This window comes from Phascolarctos cinereus, unplaced genomic scaffold (assembly GCF_003287225.1).
Source record: "Phascolarctos cinereus isolate Bilbo 61053 unplaced genomic scaffold, phaCin_HiC Scaffold_4;HRSCAF=312, whole genome shotgun sequence".
Classification (NCBI taxonomy): domain Eukaryota; kingdom Metazoa; phylum Chordata; class Mammalia; order Diprotodontia; family Phascolarctidae; genus Phascolarctos; species Phascolarctos cinereus.
The window spans coordinates 654,602,953-654,628,468 of record NW_027555847.1 but is presented as its reverse complement, the minus strand read 5'-3'; the positions used below and the strand labels follow the sequence as shown (position 1 = coordinate 654,628,468).

Sequence of the window (25,516 nt, the reverse complement as noted above, 5' to 3'; positions counted from 1 at the left end):
ACACACACACACACACACCCCAAACACACTTGAAACATCAGACATAACCATGGCCTGTGTCTGACCAAAATGGATCCAAATAAACAAGATGTATATAAAAGTGAAAGACCCTTGATGAAAAGGCAAACATCCCAGCCAATTAGAAATGAAAACCTACTATTCTGATAGCAATATCTCAAAGAAATTCAATGGTCATTGTTGGACTGCATTTTAACTTTACTGGTTTTACTGACAAAGCAGGTTAAGTTTCCAAGGGTCAAAGATACTTTTAGTGTAACTCTGGAGCACTAATTGTTAGAGCTATTAGTCAAATGGGCAGCTAGGTGGCAAAGTGGATAGAGTGTCAGGCCTGGAGTCAGGAAGACCTGAGTTCGGATATGGCCTCAGACTTGTACTAGCTGTGTGACCCTGGGCAAGTCACTTACCCTATTTGCCTCAGTTTCCTCATCTGTAAAAGGAGCTAGAGAAGGAAATGGGTAAACCGCTCCAGTATCCTTGCCAAGAAAACCCCAAATGGGGTCATGAAGAGCCTGAAATGCCTAGAAATGACTACACAACAATTAGTCAATTAGAATGACCTGCAGGAACAAGAGAATATAATGAAGGCACATCAGTAGGTCTTTCTGCCTGTCAGATTGTCAGTAAGTTAATAAACAAGAAGACCTGCATTAAGCATGGAAGTGGGCCTTGGGACTGGAAGATAGCCATTATGTTTGTCTTGTTAATAACAGCACTTTAAGGTTTGCAAAGTGCTTTATAAATATCATCTCAGTTATTCTTTACAACATCCCTGCAAATTAGGCCTTATTAGCACCCCCATTTTACAGATGAGAGAACTGAGGTTCAGAAGTTAAATGACTTTCCCAGGGCCCCAAAGCTAGCAAGTATCCGAGGCAGGATTTGAACTCAGGTTTTCTGGACTCCAAAGTCCAGCCTTCTTAGCCACTTCACCACCTAGATGCCTCATCATTTTGTCATCTCATCTTGTCATCTCTAGGCTAAATAGCCCTACTTCCCGCCATAGATCCTCTCATGCCATTGTCTCCACTCATTTGTCAGCCTCATTATGTTCCTCTAAATCAAGCGTTCTTAAGCTAGAGTTCTGTAAAATTGTATTTCAATATAATTGGTTTCCTCTGCAATCCTCGGTATTTTATTTTGTGCACTTCAAATCACTACTCTGAGAAGAGTCCATAGGCTTCACCAGACTGTCCAAGGGGTCCAGGACACAAAAAAGGTTAAAAACTCCTGCCCTAAATGAATTCCAGTGCATCCTGAAGTGTGGCATCCAGGCCTGGATATGAATATAACAGCTTTCAATTCGCCAGTGCCTTTTACAAAGCACTCATAATCCTACATGGTACTTATTGTTAAAAAAATACACACACACACACACACACACACACTAGCCCAGTACTGTATTCTGTGATTTAGGCTCATGCCAAAAGCATTTTTTAGTTAATTTAATATTAATCTACATACAATCCATTTCTAGCATCAACCTTTAGAATTCAGTCTAAGAAAGAAAAATAGGATTAGGTTGTATCCATGCTTATTTCTCTCAAAGCAGGCAGCATGCATGTGTCCATGCATGGGAGCCAGTTTGAAACTGAGCTCCCTTTCAGTTTGGGTTCCACAGCTTATATAGCCTTTGTGAAAAATTATTTCTCTTGGTAATCTATGTCTTGGAGACTCCGATCTCCACCCTGCCAGCCTTCTGCTTCAAAGTTCTTCAAGACATCTCTGATAATGAGATTGCATTGAGTCTTCTTATCCTGGTCAAACCTGACCCAAACCTGAATTGATTTTATCCTACTGAGGCTTGGGTGGAGACAGATCTTAGATAGATGGAGGCTGAGAGTAGACTGAAATGATGGTGGGTTGAAATGAGGCCCTGTTGAAAGGGCCCTTAGGGGAGCCCAGTTTTGGACTGAACTCTCATGCAATGCATGTCAAGCTAGCTTGAGGGAAATTAAACTGTGGACACACGCACCCCAATGTTGTTTGTCTCTTTCTTAGAATGAATAAATTAAGATTCACATTAAAGGTGCTGTGACTCAGATATGGACTTGTATTTAGGGGTACACTTTCATCCCAACAGTGCTGGGGCTTGGTGCCCACAGGATTTTTTTCCTGAAGTCCTAGCCCTGAAGGGTGGTTAAGTTTTATCCTGAAAATCCCTGCTTCTTATCTATCAGACCTCTCCTTTTTAGGTTGCAGTCCATTTTCTTTTTTCTCCAAGTGGCTCTGGGGTCGAGGACCTTAAAAAAAATAGTCTCCTCTGACAGATATCCTCTCTAATTGGCATGTAATAACTCTAAATTTTGACCAGTAAATTGTACTGTAATCTGAATTGGTTGAAAGCTAAATTGGTTAATCATAAAAACAAACTAAGCCTAGAAAGCCAACAAGAAAATTACATTAGTATGCACTTTGTCTTGTCAAGCTGTTTCTGCCCGTGTGTGTTTGTAAAATATTTCATGTTTATGGTAAAAGATTTAAAATGCAGCCAGAAAAAAAAAAACAACTTCTAAGATCTGTAATTAGAGAGAGAACATTGGAAAATAACTTCCACCTTAGGCTTTCAGTGGGAGATTAAGATTCTTTTGTTTTTTGGGGGGCTCCCCAACACTGGTCAAGTTGGGATACCAGAATAAAGTTAGATAATGAATAATGGAATCAAAAAGCTGAGAGAGACTCTCCTAGAAGTTAGTGGAAGGTAAAATCAGAACAGCAAGAAGCCTTTATTGATAAGGATCTAAAATACAGAGAGGGAAAAGCTAAGGGTTTGAATTTGGTTTAATAAGATCCAAAGCTAAAGTTTATACTTTATGTTTAAATTAAATCTAGAAAAGTATCTTTGCATCCCCTCTCCCCAATATATCTGATATTAAAGCAATACGTTTAAAACTGCAAAAATAAAGGTTTTTCTGTCTTTTAAGCATTAACATTATAAAAGCTGTTTGTGAGGGGTGTGGGGAAAATACATCTCTCTTGATTTATAAAGTGTTAGGCGTTAACTCCTTCGAATTCTAACAGCTGAAGAGAAGCAGGACTGAAAGTGGGGCGAGTATAATTTTCTTTTAATTTGGAATGTAAAGGAAAGAGGAGGCAGTCTGATTAAAGGGTTTGAAAATTTAGGAAAGAGGAATAAAGATTTAAGCAATGGGTAGAGAAAAAATGGTTTGGGAATTGAAGGGATTGGGGTGGTCCAAAGCAAGCCCATGTGCTCTAAACCTCAACCTCCAATCCTTGGATGCTTGTTCTGAGTGCCTTTGTGCCAGCTTCAGAGGGTACAAGCAAGCTGAGGAAGGTGTAAGGAAGTTTGATTTTGTTTTAAGTAGAAGGACTGCAAATGAAAATTTTGTAGCTTGATTTGAAAACCAAAAAAGTTATAGAGGGTTAGAAGACCACCTGCCTTTTATGATAAGCCTGTAGGAAGGCCTTATTAAATCTAACCTTACATAAATATCAGCTATGACAAAGATATTGGTTATTGTGATTTGAGATTATTATTAAAAGTACTGTTCAATTAATTATTAAGCTTTGGAGGTTTCTGCCTGGGGGAAACTGACCACATCCTGTCAGCATTGATTTAAATTCCTCAGGTCTCTTTGCCTGGGCCAAACTCTTAGCTAACCTAATGATTACAGGTGATTTTAAACTGTTTGTAAAACTTATCTGCATCAACCTGAAACTCCCAGGAGGATGAAATGCTTAGGGTAGTTTTTTTTTTAATCTAATAAGCCTCAAAAATGGAGACTGGACTTTAGCTCTCTTAAGGAAGCAGGAAAAAAAAGGGGGGGGAGTTATTCAGAGCTGGGAATATACAACCATAAGTCTTTTTTTTAAGGGAATATATGAATTTGTGGATAATATTTCTTTTTAAAGGGCAAAGAGTATTGGACTTTAAAAATTTTTTAAATGTTTATCATTAGCGATTATAAATCCAGATTTTATTTAAGTCTATTTACCTCAGTTTACTGTTCTATAAGGGGACAATAGTGGAACCCACTTCCCAGGGATGTTGTATCACATGATTTTATAATGACTGGCATATGCTAGACATGACATTACTATTATGTCTCTAATTTAATGTAATTATTAAAGTACCAAAAATAATAAGACCAATAATTTCTATGTATGATAATCTGAAAATATAACTGATATCATCTGAAGTTTATTATCTGTGTTATTACTGTATTTCTCAATTTTTAATCTGAATTTTGTCGCATATGAATTGGGCCTTTTAAAAAAAAGGATGTAAAAATTTTTTTTTGAAAACAACATTTAATGAAGTATATTTGGTTATAAACAAATAATAATCATAATACTGATATTTACTACTAGAGCAGATTTTTCATTTGAAATCTTGGCTATTATGAAAATATATAAGGTGATTTCACGTTGTAGTTTCAACATATTGATGAGATGTATGAAGGTGATTTAGAAATGATCCGGTTATTGGCAAGGTAATTTAAAATTGTGTTAAGATCAATCTTGTACGACAGTAAACACAAGAAAGAGGATCTCTACAAGAAGACAGTCTGCTGGACACTGCTTGAACAGTGCTCAAACTAGAAAACTTCACCAGATGATGTCCCGAAAACCTGACAGCTGTAAGAGATGCCTTAAATGGACTGATTATTGTTACTTTTTCTCTTTGGGTTTCTGTATCTGTACTAAGTAAGGGGACTGCCCCCTTTGGATTTGTCAATGCAATCCATCAATTTCTCCCTCCCCTCTCCCTTATTATTACAAGTCCCCAAAACTCCTTGAAGAAGTGTTGACCATATCAGTTAGTGATTCATTGAGAAGGCTAAGCCTCTCATTAGAATCAGATGGGGGAATGTGAAAAATGATTTCTCTTGGTAATCTGTGTCTTGTAGAGTCAGAGCTCCACTCCTCAGCCTTCTGCTTAAAAGTTCTTCAGAAGGACATCACTGATAATGAGATTGTATTGTTGGGGTTAAGGGACTTGCCCAGGGTCACAAAGCTAGTAAGTGTCAAGTGTTTGGTCTGAGGCTAGATTTGAACACAGGTCCTCCTGACTTCAGGGCCTGTGCTCTATCCACTGCACCACCTAGCTGCCCCTGAATCTTCTTATTCTGGTCAAATCTGATCCAAAACTGAATTGATTTTATCCTACTGAGGCTTGGGTGGAGACACATCCCAAATAGATGGAAGTTGGGAGTGGTACGGAATGATGGTGGGTTAATATGAGTCCCTGTTGAAAGGGTATAGAACGCTGTACCCCAAAAATCCCTTTTGAGCCAGTTCTGAACTGGCCCCCTTAGGGGGGCTCAGTTTTGGACTGAACTCCCATGCAATCCACGTCAAGCCATCTTGAGAGAAATTAAGCCGTGGACACCCCCTCCCCCACAATTTCATTTGTCTCTTTCTTAGAATAAATAAAGTGGAGCTCACACCTTCCAACATGGGCTGATGTCATTCCCTCACCCCTGGACAGAGAAAATATCTCTATACCAGACCACTTCCAGCCATATCAGACCACTCCTAGCCACAGGCTATTTTCCAGCCTTGGGCTATGTAAACAAAAGAATCTGTCTCCACCCAAGCTTGAGTAGGACACAATGGACTTTCCAAACTGGCTGGACAGGATAAGGAGAGCCAATGCAATCTCATCATCATTAATATCCTTCTGAAGAAAAACTGAACTTAAAGTGAAGACTTTGGAAGAAGGGGGCTGGGGGAAAGTTCTGAATCTCCAAGATATTGGTTATTAATAATCATTTTTCACATTCCCCCATCTAATTCTAATGAGAGGAGTAGCTTCTCAATGAATCACTAACTGATATGGTCAACACCTCATCAAGGGTTTTGGGACTTATGATGGGTAACAATGTGAGGGGGCAAAAAAGGGGGAGAAATTGATTGACACATTGACAAAACCAAAAGGAACAGTCCCCTTTGTAAACCTTACAGATAAAAGATGCAAGGGGTGGGGTAGCTAGGTGATGCAGTGGATAGAGCACTGGCCCTGGATTCAGAAGGACCTGAGTTCAAATCCGACCTCAGACACATAACACTTACTAGCTGTGTGACCCTGGGCAAGTCACTTAACCCCATTGCCTAGCCAAAAAAAAGAAAAGACGCAAAGGGAAAAAGTAAGCAGTGAGTAAAATTGTCCATTTAGGGCTCAGAAGTCTCATCTCATACAGTTGTCTGGTTCTTGGGATACCATCTGATGAAGTTCTCTGGTGTGGGTATGGTCAAAGCAGTTTCCAGCTTACTGTCTTCTCAGACTTAGGTCACTTGTAGAGATCCTCATTCTTTGTGAAAAATCTCCTATAAAATTGGTCTTAACACAATTTTAAATACTTTGCCAATAATCAGGTCAAATAATGAAAGTTAGCTCAATCCTTAGGTCTCTATCACTATAAAACAAATTTAGAACCTTTCAGACCACGGAACTTACATTTTTAAGATAGCCAACTGTCATGTCAATATATCTAAGAAACTCAAATAAAAACAGAAAATTAGAACCCAGTTTTTATACACTGCATTATTCATTCCCTCATTAGGAGGATGAGATTCCACTAAGGAATTAATAACAGAATACTTTTTATAAGAAGATGGACTCCAATACACAAATGAATTCATTTAAAAGTTGCCAGATTAACTACAATTGTAACAAAAGGTTCAGGGATGAGATACATAAATATATTGAGTAATCAATTTTATTTATTTTTTTATTTTTAGGCAATTGGGGTTAAGTGACTTGCCCAGGGTCACACAGCTAATAAGTGTCAAATGCTTGGTCTGAGGCCACATTTGAACTCAGGACCTCCTGACTTCAGGGCCAGTGCTCTATCCACTGTGCCACCTAGCTGCCCCTTGAGTAATCAATTTTAAAACAGTACATATCAAGTAAGTTATTTATAATAAAACATTTCTAACTTCTAGCCATGTTCAAATAAATAACCCCTAATTAAAGTAGTTGTTTCTTTTACAGCATTTACAAGAGAGACCACAAGCCATTCTTCTTCTAAGATAACTAATTGTAACAGAACTGAGACAGTTATGATATTAATAACAGAATCATATCCTGGTTTCATAAGACTTTGACCAAATTATCCCCATACCATTATGAGGAATTAAAGGACCCTGACTTATACAGGAACATAACTAGTAACAGACATCAAGGTTAAATACTTAACCAGTTAATTGTTTGAATATCAAAAGGTCTAAAATTCTAGACCAAATAGCTCAAATCTTATACTTGCCTCTTACTGTAGCAACTCAGATATGGTTCAGTATTAACTTATAAGAGAAAGATTTAATATTGTGTTCATATTGATTATCTGAAATGATTATAGAAATTTGCCATAAAAGAATAGGGACATAACTGTACAGTAAGGGAATAATACCGTAACTTCATGTCAATTCCAGGCAAAAGTTATGTAGATGGTCAACTGCACTGAGCCAGGCTTAAAGTCAGCCAAGTGAGATATTTTTCATTCCATGTGTCATATTGGGTAAATTGAGTCAGGAGAATCCTACCTCAGCTCATGCAAATAGTCATTCTTCCAGCCTTTCCCATGAGAACACTCCCTTGAAAACCCCACAAGATTGCTGGCATCACGGATCTTTGGCTCAATAGCATTCCTTGATGATCATACCTGGAGTCAGACTCAGAATGACATCAGTTAATAGTCCCATAAGGTCCTGAATAGCAAGTTCCAGTAATCAGAGTTCAGCTCTCAAGGATCTCATATCTGACTATAATCCCACATTGGTAACAGTAAGAGATTCATCACAGAAAAATATTACTGCTTGAAGAATCCCTTTAAAGAACGAGAACATCTGTAAGGTGAGTCTTAAGTAGTTTGCATACATTTCTACACTGGTACTAATTCTAGATCAAATGATAAACATAAGTAAAATCAGATTTCCCATTGAGATAACACAAGATAGCTCATAAGTTACTACTCTTCACTAACATAAACTGCCTGTACTGAAATCCTATTCCTTAAAACAAAAACAAAAGAGGCTCCTGAATTTAACCTCACAACTGAATAGATTTACATCTTTGTTTCTCAAGCTTGTTTACCCTTCTCTAATTATACTCAATCTGAAAGAACAACATACTTCAGAAGCTGAATCATTTACATGGTAAGTTCAAACACTAATAATTCTAACTCTTGATTAGGCCATGGAATGACTATAAATTCAGATCAAAACAGCAACATCTTTCCCACTTACAACTCATTACAGTAATTCAGATGCTTTCGTATTAATCACTAGCCTTAGATTTCTAATGCTTCCAATGACCTGCTGACTCTGACTCTGTTTCTCTGAAAACACTCATTTAAGGCCAGTCCAAGGACACAACAAATCTAGGAATAAAACTTGGAAATTCAGAGTACGTTTTGACACAATTGTTATCAATATCAAATTTTTTTATCATAATAAATCAGCTTGCAAATGAAAATTTAGGCCTTCTAAAAATCACACAAAAGATTTTTTACAAAGCATTTCTTTGCAAAAATATTTTCCTTTCTTAAAAACAGCTTAAAATTTACCCTGATGTTAAGAGGAATAACCACTAAACTTCTATAAAGTAAATTAGTTGGAAACCTCTAAAATGATAGATCTCTCTTTCAATCTTAAAGCAAAAAGAAAAATGTTTAAAATTGGAATTTATCAAGACTAAGTTGGTGAAAAATATATTTGAAGCAACATAAATAAATCCCCAAAGTAATAAACTAAATTCATAATTACCACAAAATTTCCTAATTACCTAAATTTTCTAGTCAAAAAGGTATTCGTAATGGGGAGGAGATTCAGTTTTTATAAGCCAAGAAGAACATACCCAATTAAATGGGCCTTATCACAACAACAAAACTTACCAGGTCTTTAAAAATTTCCTCAACATATCACTAGAAATCAAGAAAATAATTATATTCTGGAATCTCACATAGTGAATGTGGTAGTTCATAACCTCCTAATTAACATATATATATATGAAGCAGACTTGAAAATCATAACCCTATTTTGTGCAAGGATTCCCATTTACTCAGTAGGAATTCTACCACACAGGAAACTCTTGCTCAGGATTGATAAGAATACTTTACAAGGTCTTTTCTTTGTATAATTACCTTTGTAAATACTTGATTAAAACAATAATTCCAAATAACTTAGTTAACAATCTCATAATTTTCATAAGAGATAGCCAAATAATTTTAGGTGAAACTTCCTTTTAAACATAGACAAAACTTGGAAGTTGGTGATTTCTTAAATTACAGTACTTCATAATATTACAACACATGGTCAGCAGGGCTGCCAGAATGACCTATCACCTATTCACTCTCTCTTTTTTTTTTTGACAGTACAGTTCTTAATCTAACAACATCTAGGTTTTAAGAGAAACTGCTTTTATAACAACATAGGTGAATATAATTGTTTACCAAATTATACAATATAAGGAAATTTAGAAATGTAACCATAAACAATATCATGTATTTAAAACTTGAAACAAAACCTAATTGGATATACTTCCAAATTACCTTAACAGAAAATAATTCATCACATCACCATTGGCATTTCTAATAAAGCAATTACATCTAATTAAAGATTTAAATAAAATGTAAATGTAAAGCACTTTACAGTCATGTGATCCTCACAACAATCTGGGAGGTGGGTTCTATTACTATCCTCTTACAGATAAACTGAGGAACTTTCTTGGGGCCATACAGCTAGTAAAATTCTTAATGCCAAATAACAAATTTTTTTTGTGTTAAGCTGTAATTTCCATAATAATCTTGATAGGGAGAGCACTCTCAAACCCTGTTCTTATTTCCTTTAGAACAGATTTTGACTTAAAATGAAATCAATTTATATTGATTTGATATAATATATTGATTTGACATGATAAAATGAAATATTGATTTGATATGATAAAATGATATCAGTTATATTAAATATACTAAATTATATTATATATTATATATTAAATTATATGTGGATAATCACAAATGGTAACATTTTAATTTTTAAAGCCTAATATTCTTAGCACCTTAAAAGAAAAGATTATTATCCATTATCCATAAATTAATATATTTCCTTTTATTTTTTAAAGACACATGATGACAATTCATAGCTCTGAATAACCTTTTCCTCTACTTCCTGAAAGAGTTGGGGTCCACAACCCCCCTTTTGAGACTTAGCAGATAAAGATCTGCCCTAAGCATTCCAGCTCTCCATTCTCCTCATCTACAGAATTTCAAGCTGCATATACTAGGAAATGCATATACAGTTTTACAAACAATTTGAAATCACATCTGTTATCATCAGGTTAGCTTAAAATGTGCTGGGCTAAAATATCCTAACATTCTCTGAGTTGTATTGCTGCTTTGGGGCCAGGCAAAGAGACCTAAGGAATTCAATTTAATAAAATGCTGACAGGATGTGGCCAGTTTACACTGGCAGAAACCTCCAGAACTTTCAGAGTTACTTAAACAACCACTATCTTTACCATAGCCAGTATTTATGTAGTGTTGGATTTAATAAGGCCTTCCTACAGATTATCTTGAAAGGTAGGTGGACGTGATTAACCAGCTGATCATCTAACCTTACTCTTGGGCTATAGCTGGTTACAGATTGATTTCTAAAAATCTTTTCCTTTACAGTTTCTATTTCTGAATTGAAGTCAAAACAACGCACTTTAACTACCTACCATGGCGTTAGATCCTGCAATCTTAAAATACCGAGACACCCTAACTCAGTTACGAATCTGCTACTGATTATTATTTTCTTTATATCAGTCTTTTAACAATTAAATCCATAACCCTAGGGAATTAAAGAAGAGTTCACATTTCTAACAATCTTCTGTCAACCTCCAGAATCTACTAAGATGTTTTTAGCAGTTCTACAACTTCAATTATCTAACTTCATTTTCATAGACCCATATTGGCCAATGTTGGGAGTCCCTGCCCAACAAAAAAAACCCTCTTATCAGCTTTTCCTCTTATCTTATAACATAATCTCCCTCAGAAAGTTAGCAAACTTAATAAATCTTTCCCAGTGTACTCTCTAACTACAGCCCTTAGAAGTTTTTCTGGCTGCATTTTAAATCTTTCAGAACAAATTAAATAAATAAATCCAAATCTTTCAGCACAAACATGAGACACAAAGACAAACTAACAAGACAGATACAAACAACAAAGTGTGCAAATCTAATTTTCTTATTGGCTTTTATGCTCAGTTTGTTTTTTAAGATAAACCAATTTAGACCAGTCAAAATTCAGGGTTATCTTTAGCTAACTAACCCATGACTACACCAGTACTGGCAATACTTGTAGTCATCAGAATGACTCACCATGACCTAATTACAGAGGATATCCATTTACCTATGCAAGTGGTCTTTGCCCCCAGAGCCAGCTCAGAGAGAAAAATTCAGACTGTACCAAATAGGCCAGAGCTGGAAGTTTCAGGAGAACATGTCCTGGGTGCCTAGTCCCAGCACTGTCAAGGGAAGGGTCCAGTCTCCAGCCACTTGTCCCATTGGAGTCACAGCACCAAAATATCAACCTTCAGAATTTGGTTTGAAAAAGACAAACAGGATTAGGTTGTGTGAGAGATAATCTCTCAGAAGTGAAGCCTCCTCAAAGGGTCAATAGTTCTTGTTAATAGTTCTTGTATTGTTTTCAAAACCCTCTCCCGCTCAGACCCTGTTTTTAAGCATGTAGCAGAAAGAACAGCCCTACCCCCAACCTGAACTGCTTGCCCTTGCAAAACTTCCCGCCTTTTCTTGTCTCTGGGCAAACTTGTGTAACTGCCTTTTTTCTAGATTTCTGTGAATAGATTGTGCCCCCTGAAAGCCCAGCCGATGGGATAAGGGAAAGGGGGCTAGGGAGGAGAAGCTCGAGTTAGGGCTTCCTTTCTGTGACCAATTCACACTCTCCTGGCCGGCAATGGCGACAGGGAGCAGTACCCTTTCTCATGAGAAAGCAATAAACTCCTTTCTGCTTTCAAGGTATCTAAGTCTTTGTTTCGATTTTGAGTAAGTGGTCTTTGTCCCACACAGTTGTATCAGTGTTTATTTCTCTCAAGCCAGTCCGGAACTGAGCTCCCTTTGGGTTTAGGGCCCACAATTCCAACAGGGGCTGATGTCACTCCTTCACCCCAGGACAGAGAAAGTATCTCTAAACCAGACCACTCACAGCCATACCAGACTGTTCCCAGCCTTGGGCTATCTAGACAAAAGAATCTGTCTCCACCCAAGTTTGAATATAACACAATGGGCTTCCCTACCTAAGATTAAATGACTCAAATTTATGTGGGGGCTGACCAGGATAAAGAGTTAATGCAATCTCATTATCATTAATATCCTTCTGAAAAAAAACTGAACTTAAAGTGAGGACTTTGGAAGAAGGGGACTGGGGGAAGTCTAAATGTCCAAGATATTAGTTATTAATAATCATTTTTCACACTAGCTTGGAAAGAGAAATGTCCAGACTGGCACAGTGCCCCATGCCCTCCAACGTGACTCTGCCCCAAGACAATTTCAGGTAGGAATCTTGAACGAGGAAAAAATACCCTAAAATACAGTCTAGGGTAACATTCCAGAATTGAGCAACCAAGCAACCTTTCCTCTTGAACCACTCCCCTCACTCCTAGAGTTAAACAAAGGGACCTCCAGCCTACCACTGACATCTTCAATCCTTTCTTCAAAGAGAAGCTGCCCCACCACCACCACTTCAGCTGGGTGGGGAGGACAATAGGGAGGAGTTACCCCTTGTTATCATCCTTAATCCTTTGGGAATCCTCCTTAAATGGAGGTTCTGGAAGGAGCAATCCAATCAGAGGGAGTGATGCAGGGGCAGAGGATGCTTCCAATGTGTGATTTCCTGGGCTCGAGTGACATTTCAGGGTAAAGAAATTTCAGTTCTTCACATCTTGTGTATTTTCGCTGGTTGGTGAAGTAAAAGCTGTTCCATGCCAATTACGCATAATACATATTCCAATTACTCATAATGTACATTGAATGCCTGCAAGGGAGATAAGGACTGTTACCTGCATCCACATTTTGAGAAAACCTAGACACAATCTATAATTAGATTTTATTTTAAGAATTCCAGGTGGTCTTAAGATAAAGAAAGATATTGACCCTCTTTGGGTGATGTGAGCAAACACCTTTGTCGGATCTTCTAAGATCAGGCACCACTCCACCTTACCAGTTATCTCATTACTCCCCTCCAGACACTCAACACTGCGGCCAAACTGGATAAATATGTACTGGGCTCTCCTACTACTGCTTGTGTGTTTCCAAATGTCTGCCCTCCCCTTCTCCTAAATCCTATTCATTCTTTAAAGCCAAGCTCAAATACTCCTTTAGAAAGCTTTTCCTCAGTGAGCAGAGCCAGGAGAACATTGTAAACAGCAACAGCAACACTGTGCGATGACTAACTATGACAGACTTAGGTCTTCTCAGCAATACAATGATCCAAGACAATTCCAAAAAACTTATGATGGAAAATGCTAACCACATTCAGAGAAAGAACAATGGAGTCTGAATGCAGATCAAAGCATACTATTTTTCACTTGTTTTTTGTTTTTTCTTTCTTGTGGTTTTTCCCTTTTGATCCCCTTTTTGATTCTTCTTTCACAAAACGTGCAAATATGTTTAACATGATTTTACATGTATAACTTATATCAAATTGCTTGCTATCTTGTGGATGGGGGAAGGGGGAAAACTTGGAACTCAAAATTTTACAAAAATTAATGTTGAAAACTATCTTTATACCTAATTGGGAAAAAATAAAATATTATTAAGGGGAAAAAAAGAAAAATTAATTAAAAAGAAAGGCTCTCCTCTGACCTCACCTGAAACTTTGTATCTCTCTCTCTTTTTTTTTAAGGCAATTGGGGTTAAGTGGCTTCCCCAGGATCTCACAGCTAGTAAGTGTCAAGTGTTTGGTATTTGAAGCTGATTTGAACTCAGGTCCTCCTGACTCTAGGGCCTATCCACTGTGCCACCTTAGCTGCCCCAAACTTTGTATCTCTTTACTAGGGAACATTTTGCATCAAAGTTACATCAAATGAGCTAATATACATAAAGCACTTTGCAATCCTGTAAGTGCTATATAAATGTTAGTTATTGTTATTATTGGAGACAGCTAATGTTTAAGTGGATAGAGTACTGAGCCTGGAGTGTGGATCTGAGTTTGAATGTGATCTAAGACACGTACTAGCTGTGTGACCCTGGGCAAATCATTTAACTTCTGTTTACCTTAATCTCCTGAAGAAAGAAATAGCAAACCACTCTAGGATCTTTGCCAGGAAAATTCCATAAACACCATGGTCCATGGGGTCATGCAGAGTTGGGCACGACTGAATAACATTGTTATTATTATTACTTTTATTATTATCTGTGGTTTTCTTTTCCTCACTTCTCTGCAGCCTTTGACACTGTTGGTGACCATTTCCTCCTAGATACTCTCTCCTCCCTGGTTTTTATGACACTGTTCTGTTCTAGTTCTCCTCTTAGCTGTCTAGCTACTTCTAGGTCTTCTTTGTCAGATTTTCCTCCAATTCGAGCTCACTCACTATTTTCTCTTCTCTTACTTTCTCACTTGATGATCTCATCAGTTTCCAAGAGTTCAATTATCATCTCTATGCAAATGACTTTTAGATCTATCCAGTCCTGAGCTCTCTCCTGAACTCCAGTCTGGATTCACCAACCCTGTGTTCAGGGAGGCCTAGCACCTTCTCTGAGAGGGTTGCCAAGCCCTTTTCAGGGCTGCTCATCCACCTTTGGTGTCCACCTGGCATTCAACTCTCACCTGTGCCTCCAAAAAGCTGTAGCATGCACAGCAGCCACACCCCAGTAAAACTCTCTTGGCAGATGGCCTAAACGAGGTTGAGGGTGACTGACAGGCCTCAAACTCATCAGTGAGTTGGGGGGATGTCTACCCCAAGCACATGAAGACTTCCCCTGGTGGAATGGGTGGATGAAAATAATTTGTTCCAAAGGCCATGAAGGAGGCACTGTGGAGCACTTAGAGCTCAATCGACATTGAAATGCCAAGGTCACCCACTGCATCCCAGGCAATCATCAGTCATCCTGACTTTTGTCCTACCATTGGACTTTGATGACTCTGAGAGAGTGAGGCTGATGACTCTGTACAACTCTGCCTCACTTATATCTAATTCATGCACAAGTCAAGACATCACCCCATGACGTCATCTGTCTTCTTTGAAAACAGATGAACAACTGGAAATCTACTGGATGTCCCTTAAACATCCAAAAATCTGTGTCCAAAATCTTTCACTCCAAAACCCTTCCTCTTCTAAATTTCCCTATTACTATCAAGGACAGCACCATTCTCCTGGTCATCTATGCATGCAACCTTAGAGCCATCTTCATTTCCTCACTCCACATCTCCAAGGTGCTGTCTTGACAATTCTACCTATACAATATTTCTCCTGTACGTCTCCTTCTCCCTTCTGACTGTCACCACTCTAGTGCAGAACCTCATCACCTCACCCCAGGACCAGTGCAATAGGCTGTGGTGGGTCTGCCTGCATCATCTTTTCACACTCCAATCCATCTTCCATTCAGCCACCACAGTGATTTTCCTGAACTGTGGGTCCAACCATGTTATCACCATCCCCTTCAATACCCACTGCATATAAATTCCAATGGCTCCCTTTTATCTCTAGGATTAGATCCTGTTTGGCTTTTGAAGCCCTTTATAACTAGGTCCCTTCCATCTTCTTACTCTTTCCTTCTTTCCACATATGCTCTAATCTAGCCACACTAGCCTCCTTGCTGTCCCTCATAGGACACTGCGCCTTGATTATTTCAGAGATCTCTGACCTTTCCCAAAAATTTACCCTACCCAGACCATCTTATCTAGGTGGAGTTGTTGCCTCACCCAACTAGAAAACCTTACAAAGAATTTAATGTAAGATGAATTCCAGCCCAATGTGTTCCACTCAGGCAGATTTTGGCAGAGGGGGCAGATTTTTTGTCTAGATTGCCCAAGGCTGGGGGTGATTTGGAATAATTAACATGATCTAAAGAATAGATCCACCTCTCATTATAATATTCATTCTCTCTGATTATTTGTTAACCAATCAGAGTAGATTGCCACCCTCAGAACACCCACTCTTCCAAGGGTATATAAGCATTGAATGGATTCCATGAGGGGGTCTTTGGCATTTCAGTGTCACTGACCCTTTGTATTAATTATATTGTAGCATGATTAATAAAGTGATTAATTACCCAGAAACTATGTCTCAGATTTTTTGTACTGTCACAACTCTATACCTTATTGCTGGTTATCTCACTTGTGTAGAACACTCTCCTTCCTCACCTCCATCCCGTGGCCTCCCTTCAAGATGTAGTTCAAATTCCACCTTTGGCAAGAGGCCTTTCCTCATGTGCCCCTCTCTCTTTTCTCCCTATCTAGTGCCTTCCCTCTGAGGTCACCTTTATTTATCCTGTATGTATATTCTACCTGTTTGCATGTTGCCTTATCCATTGAGGTAGGAGCTCTCGGAGTTCAGAACAGTGAGTTTACCTTTCTTTCTGTCCTCAGCATTTAGCACATAGAAGCCTTAATAAATCTTTGTCTCTTCTTCTCCTTCCATAAAGACAGGAGACTGTCTCTAGTCTAAACTCTATCTGTCCTAGCCCACTGCTTTGTACACAACAGTCAACGAATGTTCTTTTCATTCTCCTACCTCTTTCACTTAGTAGCCAGAGGCAAGCCATTTACTTTGTCTGGGCCTCTGTTAGGTCTTCAGTAACACAAGAAGTTGGACTAGATAATCTCTGAAGTCCAGCATGCAATCTTCAACAAAGTTACATCATTTAGATTTGGGATTTTACTGTACTACACCTTCTTCTCCAATGTTCTGGTCCCAGCTCTCATTCACAGACGCAAAAGGATTTAACAGGGTATTGGGGGCGGTGTATCCCTGGCCCTCTTGGGTTGGCCCAGGTGCCTCTTCCTCCAACTCTTGAGTCTGGAATTGGGCTAAGCTTTCAAGGGGTACTCTTTCCCTAGCTTTTTCCAATTGTGATTTCATATTATGGTTCATACAGTTTATAATCTAGGAACACCTCTCTCCTTCCCCCTCCCATACTTTTCACTTTTCACATTAACTAGAGGCAGCTAGATGGACAGTAGAATCTGAGCCTGGAATCAGAGAGGTCCGAGTTCAAATTTGCTTTCAGACTTTGTGTGACCCTGGGCCATTCACTTATCATCTGTTTGCCTCTGTTCTTTCAACTATAAATGGGTATAATAGCACCTACTTCCCAGGGTTATTCTAAGATCAAATGAGATAATATCTATTTTTTAAAAAAAGTCCTTAGCACAGCCCTAGTCCATAATAGGCACTATACACATGTCTATCCCCTTCCCTTAAGTACTCTGGTGTAGTCTCTGACCCTGCCCCATCCCCAAATTCCTGGACTTGTTATTTTTGGAAACTTAGCTTAGAACTTCCATTCTTTCATATGAAATTCTTAAGTATTAGATTTGGCCAATCATCCCAAACTTGAAAGATCTTTTTGGATCCTGCCATTTTTTTTCATACCTTAGTTATCACTCATGTCCCAAAGGTACTAGTATCTGGCTGGTATAGCCATCTGTTACCCCAGTTACTGGAGACCCTCCCTCAAATTATTTTGTGCTTACTTAACATGTATACATATAGTTTATGTCCATAGAATGTCCACTGTATTTGTCTCCCCAGTGGCTGACATTCCCTTCCACTAGTACTCTGTGATCAGAAGCATACTGGCCTTCTTACTGCTCCTTCCTTCAGAACATTCTATCTCCTGACTCAAAATTATCTCCTGATTCTGCACCTTTGCAATGGCTCTTCCTCAAGCCTGGAATGCTTTGCTCCCTCTACTCCTGGCTTTCCTGTCCTTCAAGACTCAGCTCAAATCCCACCTTCTGCAGGAGGCCCTTCCTGGTCCTCCCTACTTCTAGTTCCTTCCCTGAGACTACCTTTAATTTACACAGTATATATATCTTGCAACAGATAATTTTTGGCTTGATGCGTCTCCATCAGAGGGTGAGCTTCTTAAAGGGAAGAGGCCATATTGTTGCTTTTCTGTGCATCCCAAGCGCTTTGCAGTGTCTGGTCACGTAGTAAAGTACTTAATTAATGTTTGCTGACTGACTGACAGAGCAGGCACTTAAGGAAGGCTGTCAGATTTAACTGCATACCACATTATAAAATCAACTACCATTTCTATAGATGGTCCTTCACGGCTGACTCAATGGTTTCCCTACAATAAGGGGGGGGGGGGCGGGCATTGTCAGAACTGTCTCTCATTTTTCAGACGGTCAATTACCGTATCACCCTGGATCGAGAGTTTTACGGGACCGTGGAGGGTACCCAGTCCAACTGCCTTATTTTACAGGTGAGGAAACTGAGGATCAGAGAGACAAAGCGACTTGTCCGAGGTCACACAGCTTTGAGTCAAAGAGGCTGGATTTTAAACCAAACTGATCCTCTGCCCTCGAGCCAATGGTCTTTAAAGCGAGCCGAGCGCCAGGACCGTCGGCAGGGGATCTGCACTCGAAGTCCGCGCCCCATTGAAGACCGTCCGTGGGCTGAGCCCCAGGGACCGGAAGCTAGAAGCTGCTGCGGCGCAGGGGCCGCTAGGAAATGTAGTCTGGGCAGGAGGGGGCGCAGCAGCCGGAGTGACAGGACGTTATTTCCAATCCCAGCCTTGCCACCACTTAGCTGGGAGGCCTCCAACAAGTCCCTCTGCTTCTCTGGGCTTCAGTCTCCTCCTCTGTAAAAACGAAGGGGTTGGACTAGATGGCTTCTGACCTCCTTCCACCGTGACCCTGTCGGTGTCTGAAAGGGCTAAAGGCCGGAAGTGAGGGCCGCCGGAAAGCGGAGATAGAAACAGGAAGTAGTAGGGGCCGCCGGGAGGTGTAGTCGAGGTAGGTTAGAAGAAGCTACAACAAGCATGGCGGGCCTGGAGCTGCTGTCGGATCAGGGTTACCGCGTGGACGGGCGACGAGCTGGAGAGCTGCGCAAGATCCAAGCACGGATGGGGGTCTTCGCGCAGGCCGATGGTTCGGCCTACATCGAACAAGGCAACACTAAAGCGCTGGCCGTGGTCTACGGACCCCACGAGGTGCGAGGCGACTTCAGGATGCTTGTCGGGAGGGAGAAGAGGGCAGTAACCGCACGGGGTCCCGGACCAATCGCAGCCTTCCTTGAAAAAGAGCTCCCTCTGCATTGGGAAGGGGGCGTGACCTCAAGGGGTCCCGGACCAATCGCAACCTTCCTTGTGAAAGGGGAGTTGCTGCGGGGGCAAGAGGGAGGTGCGGTTCTTTAGGGAAGAAAACTGGGATGGAGAGTTGAGGCTGCGGGATTTTACAATGATGTAATTTCTGAATCTGATCTCCACCCCCACCTCCTCACCCACATTCACCACAGACTGCTGCGCCCTACTCTGAGAGACCAGAGAAAGCCTGCGGGCATTTATTAAGCTCTTATTGTGTGCTGGGCTACTTGGTGAGTGCAAGGAATACAAAGAAAGGCCAAAAACAAAACAAAAACAAAAAGCCAAAAAAACCAGACTCTGCCTTCAAGGGGCTTACGTTCTAATGGGCAGGACAACACGTTAAATTTAAACCACAGCCTAGATACTAGAGTAGACATAGAGAACTGGAAGGAGCTTCTGTTGCAGGTGTAGGGACAGACCACTCTAGCGGTGAGGGGCGAGTGCAAAATAGGCCATTTCAGCTGCATCCTAACGTGAATGGAGAGGCATCTCGTGTAAGAAGGCTAGAAAGGCAGGAAGGGGCCAAGTTGTAAAGGGCTTCAAATGCCAAAAAGAGAGTTTTCTATTTGATCCTGGGTTCCTTTGAGATTAGCTCAAGTTCCACATTCTCTTTGGACTGGCTCCCTGGCCCTAGGCATCCATTTCCTTTTCCCATTCTCCCAACCCAGCACCTTCCCTCGGAGATTACCTCTGTTATATACTGTGTATATCTTGTATGAACATAGTTGTTTGCACATTATGTACACCATTAGACTGTGAGGACAGAGAGGGACCAGGTATATGCAAAGTGGGTGGCATATAGTAAACATTTAATTAGTGCTTATTAACTGGTCCCGGAGGGCCATTGAAACACATTGAGCAGAAAGTTAACATGGTCAAATCTAATGCTTTGGGAAGTCTCCCTTTCTAGGAAAGTTTTTCTAATAGTCCTCATGTTGCACTTTAGGTGTTTAGAGGCGCTGGGACCCCAAAATCACATCACAGGTCAACCCAAGCCTTCTTTCAGCCAAAGACAAGGTTTATTAGAAGGTCAGTCATATTGGGCAGACTCTTAAGGAGTCTGAACATTAGTAAGCTATTGGCTAGATTATAAGAATCTAAGCATCTTAATGAAGACAAAATGGACCTTATATACAGAAAGACTATGGGAGGGATGGAGGAATGGCTAAGTAGTCTGTAAGGTAATAGAACACCAAGGGTAGCTGAGGGAGAATAGAGCCTAGATAGGATTAAGGGTGGGAAATGGCCCAAGGACATGGGATTGTAGCCTCAGGCTAATGCCAGAGATTTGGCCTTGTGGGAGAGTCCAGGGTTTTTCTTTTTTGGGGTCTAGATCCCATCCTCATCACTCAAACTGCTTACCTCCCTTGGAAGCCATGAGGACAGGCAGAATAGATATGAGAGCTGTATAATTATTATATATGCCATTGGGCTGAACCTGTGATTTCCTTGGTATATGGGACTCCCAGCAAGGAAACTCTCATTATCAATACAGATCTAAGCCTGCTCTGCACCTTACCGTACCTGCTGCCAGTGATTTTCCTTAAGGGCAAATCTGACTACTCAGTAAACTTCAGGCAGCTAGGTAACACAGTGGATAGAGTTCTGGGTCTGGACTCAGACCTAACACTAGCTGTGTGACCCTGGGAAAGTTACCCTCAGTTTCCTTAGCTGTAAATTGAGGATCATAATAATACTATACCTACGTTCCAGGGTTGTTGTAAGGATTAAATGAGATAATATTTGTAAAAAAGCACTTAGTGTTGTCCCTGGCACGTAATAGGCACTATTTACTGTTGTAGTTCAGTTGTGTCTGACTCTTCATGACTCCATTTGGGTTTTTTTTGGCAGAGATACTGGAGTGGTTTGCCATTTCCATCTCCACCTCTTTTTACTGATGAGGAAACCGAGGCCAGCAGGGTTAAGTGACTTGCCCAGGGTCACACAGCTAAGAAGTGTCTGAGGCTGGATTTGAACTCCAGTCTTCCAGACCCCAGGCCTGGCACTCTAATCCACTTTGCCACCTAGCTGTCTCACACAGCTCCCTTCCCCCATCTCCCTTCCCTCAGTTTTTGATCTAGCCAACCCCCATGCCTTAAATGACTCTCTCCTCACCTCCACCCCCAAAATGTCCAACTCCCTTCAAGACTCTGCTCAAGCAGCATCTTTTCTTTGAAACCTTTCTTGATCCCCCTCACTGCTAGTGCCCTCTTTCCCTTCTTTGTATTTATTCTGCATATACTTAGATTCACTTGTTACCTCCCCTGATAAATGACTGCTAACTGATTAAAGAGTTGTCTGGGGCATGGTGACTTTAAGGGTCTTGCCCTGGTCAGTCGGTCAGCCAATAAACATTAAACTCTAGAAGGGTTTAATTGCCTAGAAGTCAATTGACCAAAAATTTTGCTTGGTCTTTCAAGGTATTCTTAAATTCCTGTCTTTCTCATATAAGCATCTACTATGTGCCAGGGACTATACTAAGCATTAAGGATACAAAGAAAGGTAAAAGACTAGACAACATGCAATTATGTACAAACAACATATAAACATAAATTAGATTTAGTCAGTAGAGGGAAGGCACTGGCATTAAAGGAGATTGGAAAAAGATTTCTTGTAGAAGGTAGAGCATTAGCTGAGTCTTCAAAGAAGTCAGGAGGTCCCAGAGCCAGTATATGTGGGAGATGGGATTTGACCTCAGGTCTTCCTCACTTTGAGGAATCAGGTGAAAATTTCCCAGCGTGGTCCTCTGGAAAAAGTAGGGGCAATGAAATAAGAACTGTCAGTTGAACTTCACTTTCACCAGCTGGTCTCATCTCCAGTCTATGCCTCCTGTGTGTCTGCACCTGCCATGTGTCTGCTCACATATTGACCTCCCCCGTCTGGGCCCCCAGAATTTAGGCAGAAGTTCCTTCCTCAAGGCTACTGGAACCCCAAAACAGGAACAATCTGGCCCAAAGATGATCTTTCATCCCAGAAAATGTGTGTGTGTATGTGTTCGCAAGAGTGTGTTCGTGTGTTTACACACACACATATACACACCCCATAGGGATGGGGGTTAATATATGATAAGAGATATAATAATTACCCCCTACTCCCTGACAAAGTCAGACCCTTCCGACCTCAGAAGACAAGCTCTGCTCACAGATGCTGAGACCTCCCTGGAGGGAATCATTCTGTGGAACTCATGGCCCTAGATTGGCTCATCTTCTCAGCCCCTTCTAACCCCTTTCTGTAAACAGAAGCAGAAGGGGAAAAGGATAAAGAGAACCCACTGAGGAAGGGTGTAAGGAGGAATCTCAGGTACTTCCTCATTCCCTTGGGAAACAACTATAGGATGAGAATGGTGGAAATAATTCCATGAAGGGCAGGAGTAAGGTTAATCAAGGAGAATTCCCTGGGTGTTGATAAGCCAGGATCTACGAGGTGATAGGTCATTATGTATTGAAGTGAATATGGGTATTAATGGAAGGAGAAAATCATTGATGGGGTAGAGGAGTCTTGAATATTGAAATAAAGACTTTAGGATGATCCCAGTGTATCAGGAGTTAGAGTATCATAAGAATACAGAATGTTAGCCCTAGAAGGGACCTTAAAAGTTATTTCCCCTCCCCTCTTCACTTGAAAAATGAGGAATCCTTCCCAGAAAGCTTAAGGAACTTGCTAAAAGTCACATAAGTTATTAGGCTTTCTATTAAAACCTGGGTCTCCTTATTCCTTGGGACCTTTCTTCTATAATGTATTGGCTTTGTCACTCATCTGACTAGGAAGCTATTCTCCAGGACTTGGTAAAAGGCAGGTTGGGGTGGGGAATGACCCCCACAGTTCCTACTTAATACATTCCTATGTCTCCCCTCCCCAATTTGCTTAGATGCGGGGCTCTCGGTCAAGAGCATTGCCAGACCGAGCACTGGTGAACTGCCAATATAGCATGGCTACCTTCAGCACTGGGGAACGAAAGCGACGGCCACATGGGGACCGCAAGGCCTGTGAAATGGGACTCCAGCTGAGGCAAACCTTTGAGGCTGCCATCCTGACCCAGCTCTACCCTCGCTCCCAGATTGACATCTATGTCCAGGTAAAAGTGCAGATTTATATTGGGAGAATAGGTTGGAAGTAGTAGACCTTGGGTTAGATAAGGCAGGGTGGTATAAATCAGGTAGGTATTTAGGAAGGTCTCGGTCTTCTTGAGAGAGCCCTGAGTCAGCAGACGTGGTTTCTAATACCACTTCTGACCCTCCAAACCTTGGACAAGCTCCTTTTTTTTAAGCCTCAGTTTATTTATTTGTCAGATGGGGTGTTAAAGCCCTCTCATCTCCTTCACAGGGCTCCTTTGAGGATGAAACAAAGTAAATCCTGTGAAAGTAGTTAGCATAACAGAGTATCAGAACCAGGACATGGGACAGAAGAGGAAAGGGAGTCCAGAGATGGTGACGGCTTGCCCAGCATCCCATAGGCAGTTTAGTGGTAGAGCTAGACTTGACCTCAGGTCTCTTAACCCTTTGCTAGATATGGTCCCTGCCCCCATGAAGCTCAGTGGACTCTTTCTCCTCCACTGCCAAGAGGCTCTAGCTACTGGAGGGGATACCACAGGACAGATTTGCTTCTCATCCTCCCCCAGCCCCACTGCAGTGTGCATACCATCTGTGAGCCCAGACACTCTTATCAGGAGTATATATAGCATCAGAGGAGGAGACATCACCCTTGCTATGGTGGGGCTGCCTGGATAGAGTGTGGAAGTATTATTCTCACAAATAACCATAGTACGAGATAGGATGTGACTAGAGTTGTGAGTGTTGAAAGTGTCCTTTGGGATCTCAGATGGTGGCACTCACACCCTGTCCAAGATGAAGAGGGGATCACGGAAAACTTCCTGGAGGAAGTGACATCTGAACTGAGCCTGGGAGGATAGACAGGATTTCTTAAGTAAGATGGAAAGGACAGATAGGAACCAATTTGGGGAAGGGGGTGGGAGGTGGAGAGGGTAAAAAGGAAGGTACAGGATGAATAAGTCATTGAATCAGTAAGCTTTTTTTTTTTTTGGTGAGGCAATTGAGGTTAAGTGATTTACCCAGCAGTCACACAGCTAGTAAGTGTTATGTGTCTGAGGCAGGATTTGGACTCAGGTCCTCCTGACTTCAGGGCCGGTGCTCTATCCACTGTGCCACACAGCTGCCCCAACAAGCATTTATTAAGAGATTATGTGCTAGGTACAGTACCAGGGGCTAGAAAGTAAGAGAAAAATGAAACAGTCCCTGCCTTTAAGGAGCGTACATTTCTGTTGGGGGAAATGTTTCCACTGATGGATACAAACAAAATAAATATAAGGTGATTTTGGAAGGAAGACACTGGTAGCTGGAGGGAGAGGCTGGGGGTTAGGAGAGGATTCAGGATATGTCCAGGTGGAGGATGACTCCAATAGACAAAGGATAGGCTTTCTTCAATGCCTTGGATCAGGTACTCTGGGATTCACTTTTTTCCTTTTAAAATGAAGGAGCTTAAAAAAAAATGAATAAATAAAATAAAATGAAGGAATTAGATCAGAAAGACCCTTCTACTTCTAAATCCTTTTTCCATGTGACCTTAGGTGCTGCAGGCAGATGGTGGTAATTATGCAGCTTGTGTGAATGCAGCTACATTAGCCGTGTTGGACGCAGGGATCCCAATGAGAGATTTTGTGTGTGCCTGTTCGGCTGGCTTCGTGGATGGCACAGCCCTGGCTGACCTGAGCCATGTGGAGGAGGCAGCGGGTGGACCACAGGTGGCTCTGGCCCTGCTACCCGCCTCCGGCCAGCTTGCCCTGCTAGAGATGGATGCCCGGCTCCATGAAGACCACCTGCAGCAGGTACTAGAAGCAGCTTCCCAGGCTGCCCGAGATGTTCATGCCTTATTGGACCGAGTGGTCAGGCAGCATGTCCGAGAGGCTGCCCTGCTCCTTGGAGACTGACCCTGACCCTGTAATAAAGTCTTTCATTCTTTCCCTAATGAGGCCAGTACCTCCATTGCCTTCACTCTGCATTTCTGTCATCACAAGATCCTTTTCTCCACAGGGGCAACAGTCTTTCCTCCCTTCAGGGATGGTTGTTTGAGACCCCATAGGATAGATGGGCTCTATACATGGAAGCCTTCTAAGGGTAGCAGTACGTATTGAAGCAGTGTTTGAGATATAGGCATGGCCTTTCAATTTAATAAGTGTAGGAAGGTTTATAGGGGTCAGTGAAGCTT

At 41.1% G+C, this 25,516-nt stretch overlaps 1 protein-coding gene and 1 long non-coding RNA gene across 2 annotated transcripts; one reads left to right on the top strand and one right to left on the bottom strand.

The window, feature by feature from the left end:
• Positions 1-1,448: 1,448 nt before the first annotated feature.
• Positions 1,449-18,740, bottom strand: LOC144457056 (uncharacterized). Its single transcript, XR_013486371.1, has 2 exons — positions 16,714-18,740; positions 1,449-13,013 (listed from the first exon to the last, which is right to left on the bottom strand). It is a non-coding gene; the product is annotated as an uncharacterized LOC144457056 (long non-coding RNA).
• A 135-nt stretch (positions 18,741-18,875) lies between these two features.
• EXOSC4 (exosome component 4) lies at positions 18,876-25,276 on the top strand. The gene is made up of 3 exons (XM_020995160.2): positions 18,876-19,141; positions 23,163-23,369; positions 24,879-25,276. The coding sequence occupies exons 1-3, from the start codon at positions 18,971-18,973 to the stop codon at positions 25,236-25,238; spliced, it is 738 nt and encodes a 245-aa protein (XP_020850819.1). The 5' UTR covers positions 18,876-18,970; the 3' UTR covers positions 25,239-25,276.
• The last annotated feature ends 240 nt before the right edge of the window (positions 25,277-25,516 follow it).

Coding starts and splice junctions, on each gene's coding strand:
- EXOSC4 (XM_020995160.2), top strand. CDS start 18,971: ATGGCGGGCCTGGAGCTGCTGTCGGATCAGGGTTACCGCGTGGACGGG. Junction 19,142..23,162: donor TGGTCTACGGACCCCACGAG/GTGCGAGGCGAC, acceptor CAATTTGCTTAG/ATGCGGGGCTCTCGGTCAAG. Junction 23,370..24,878: donor AGATTGACATCTATGTCCAG/GTAAAAGTGCAG, acceptor ATGTGACCTTAG/GTGCTGCAGGCAGATGGTGG.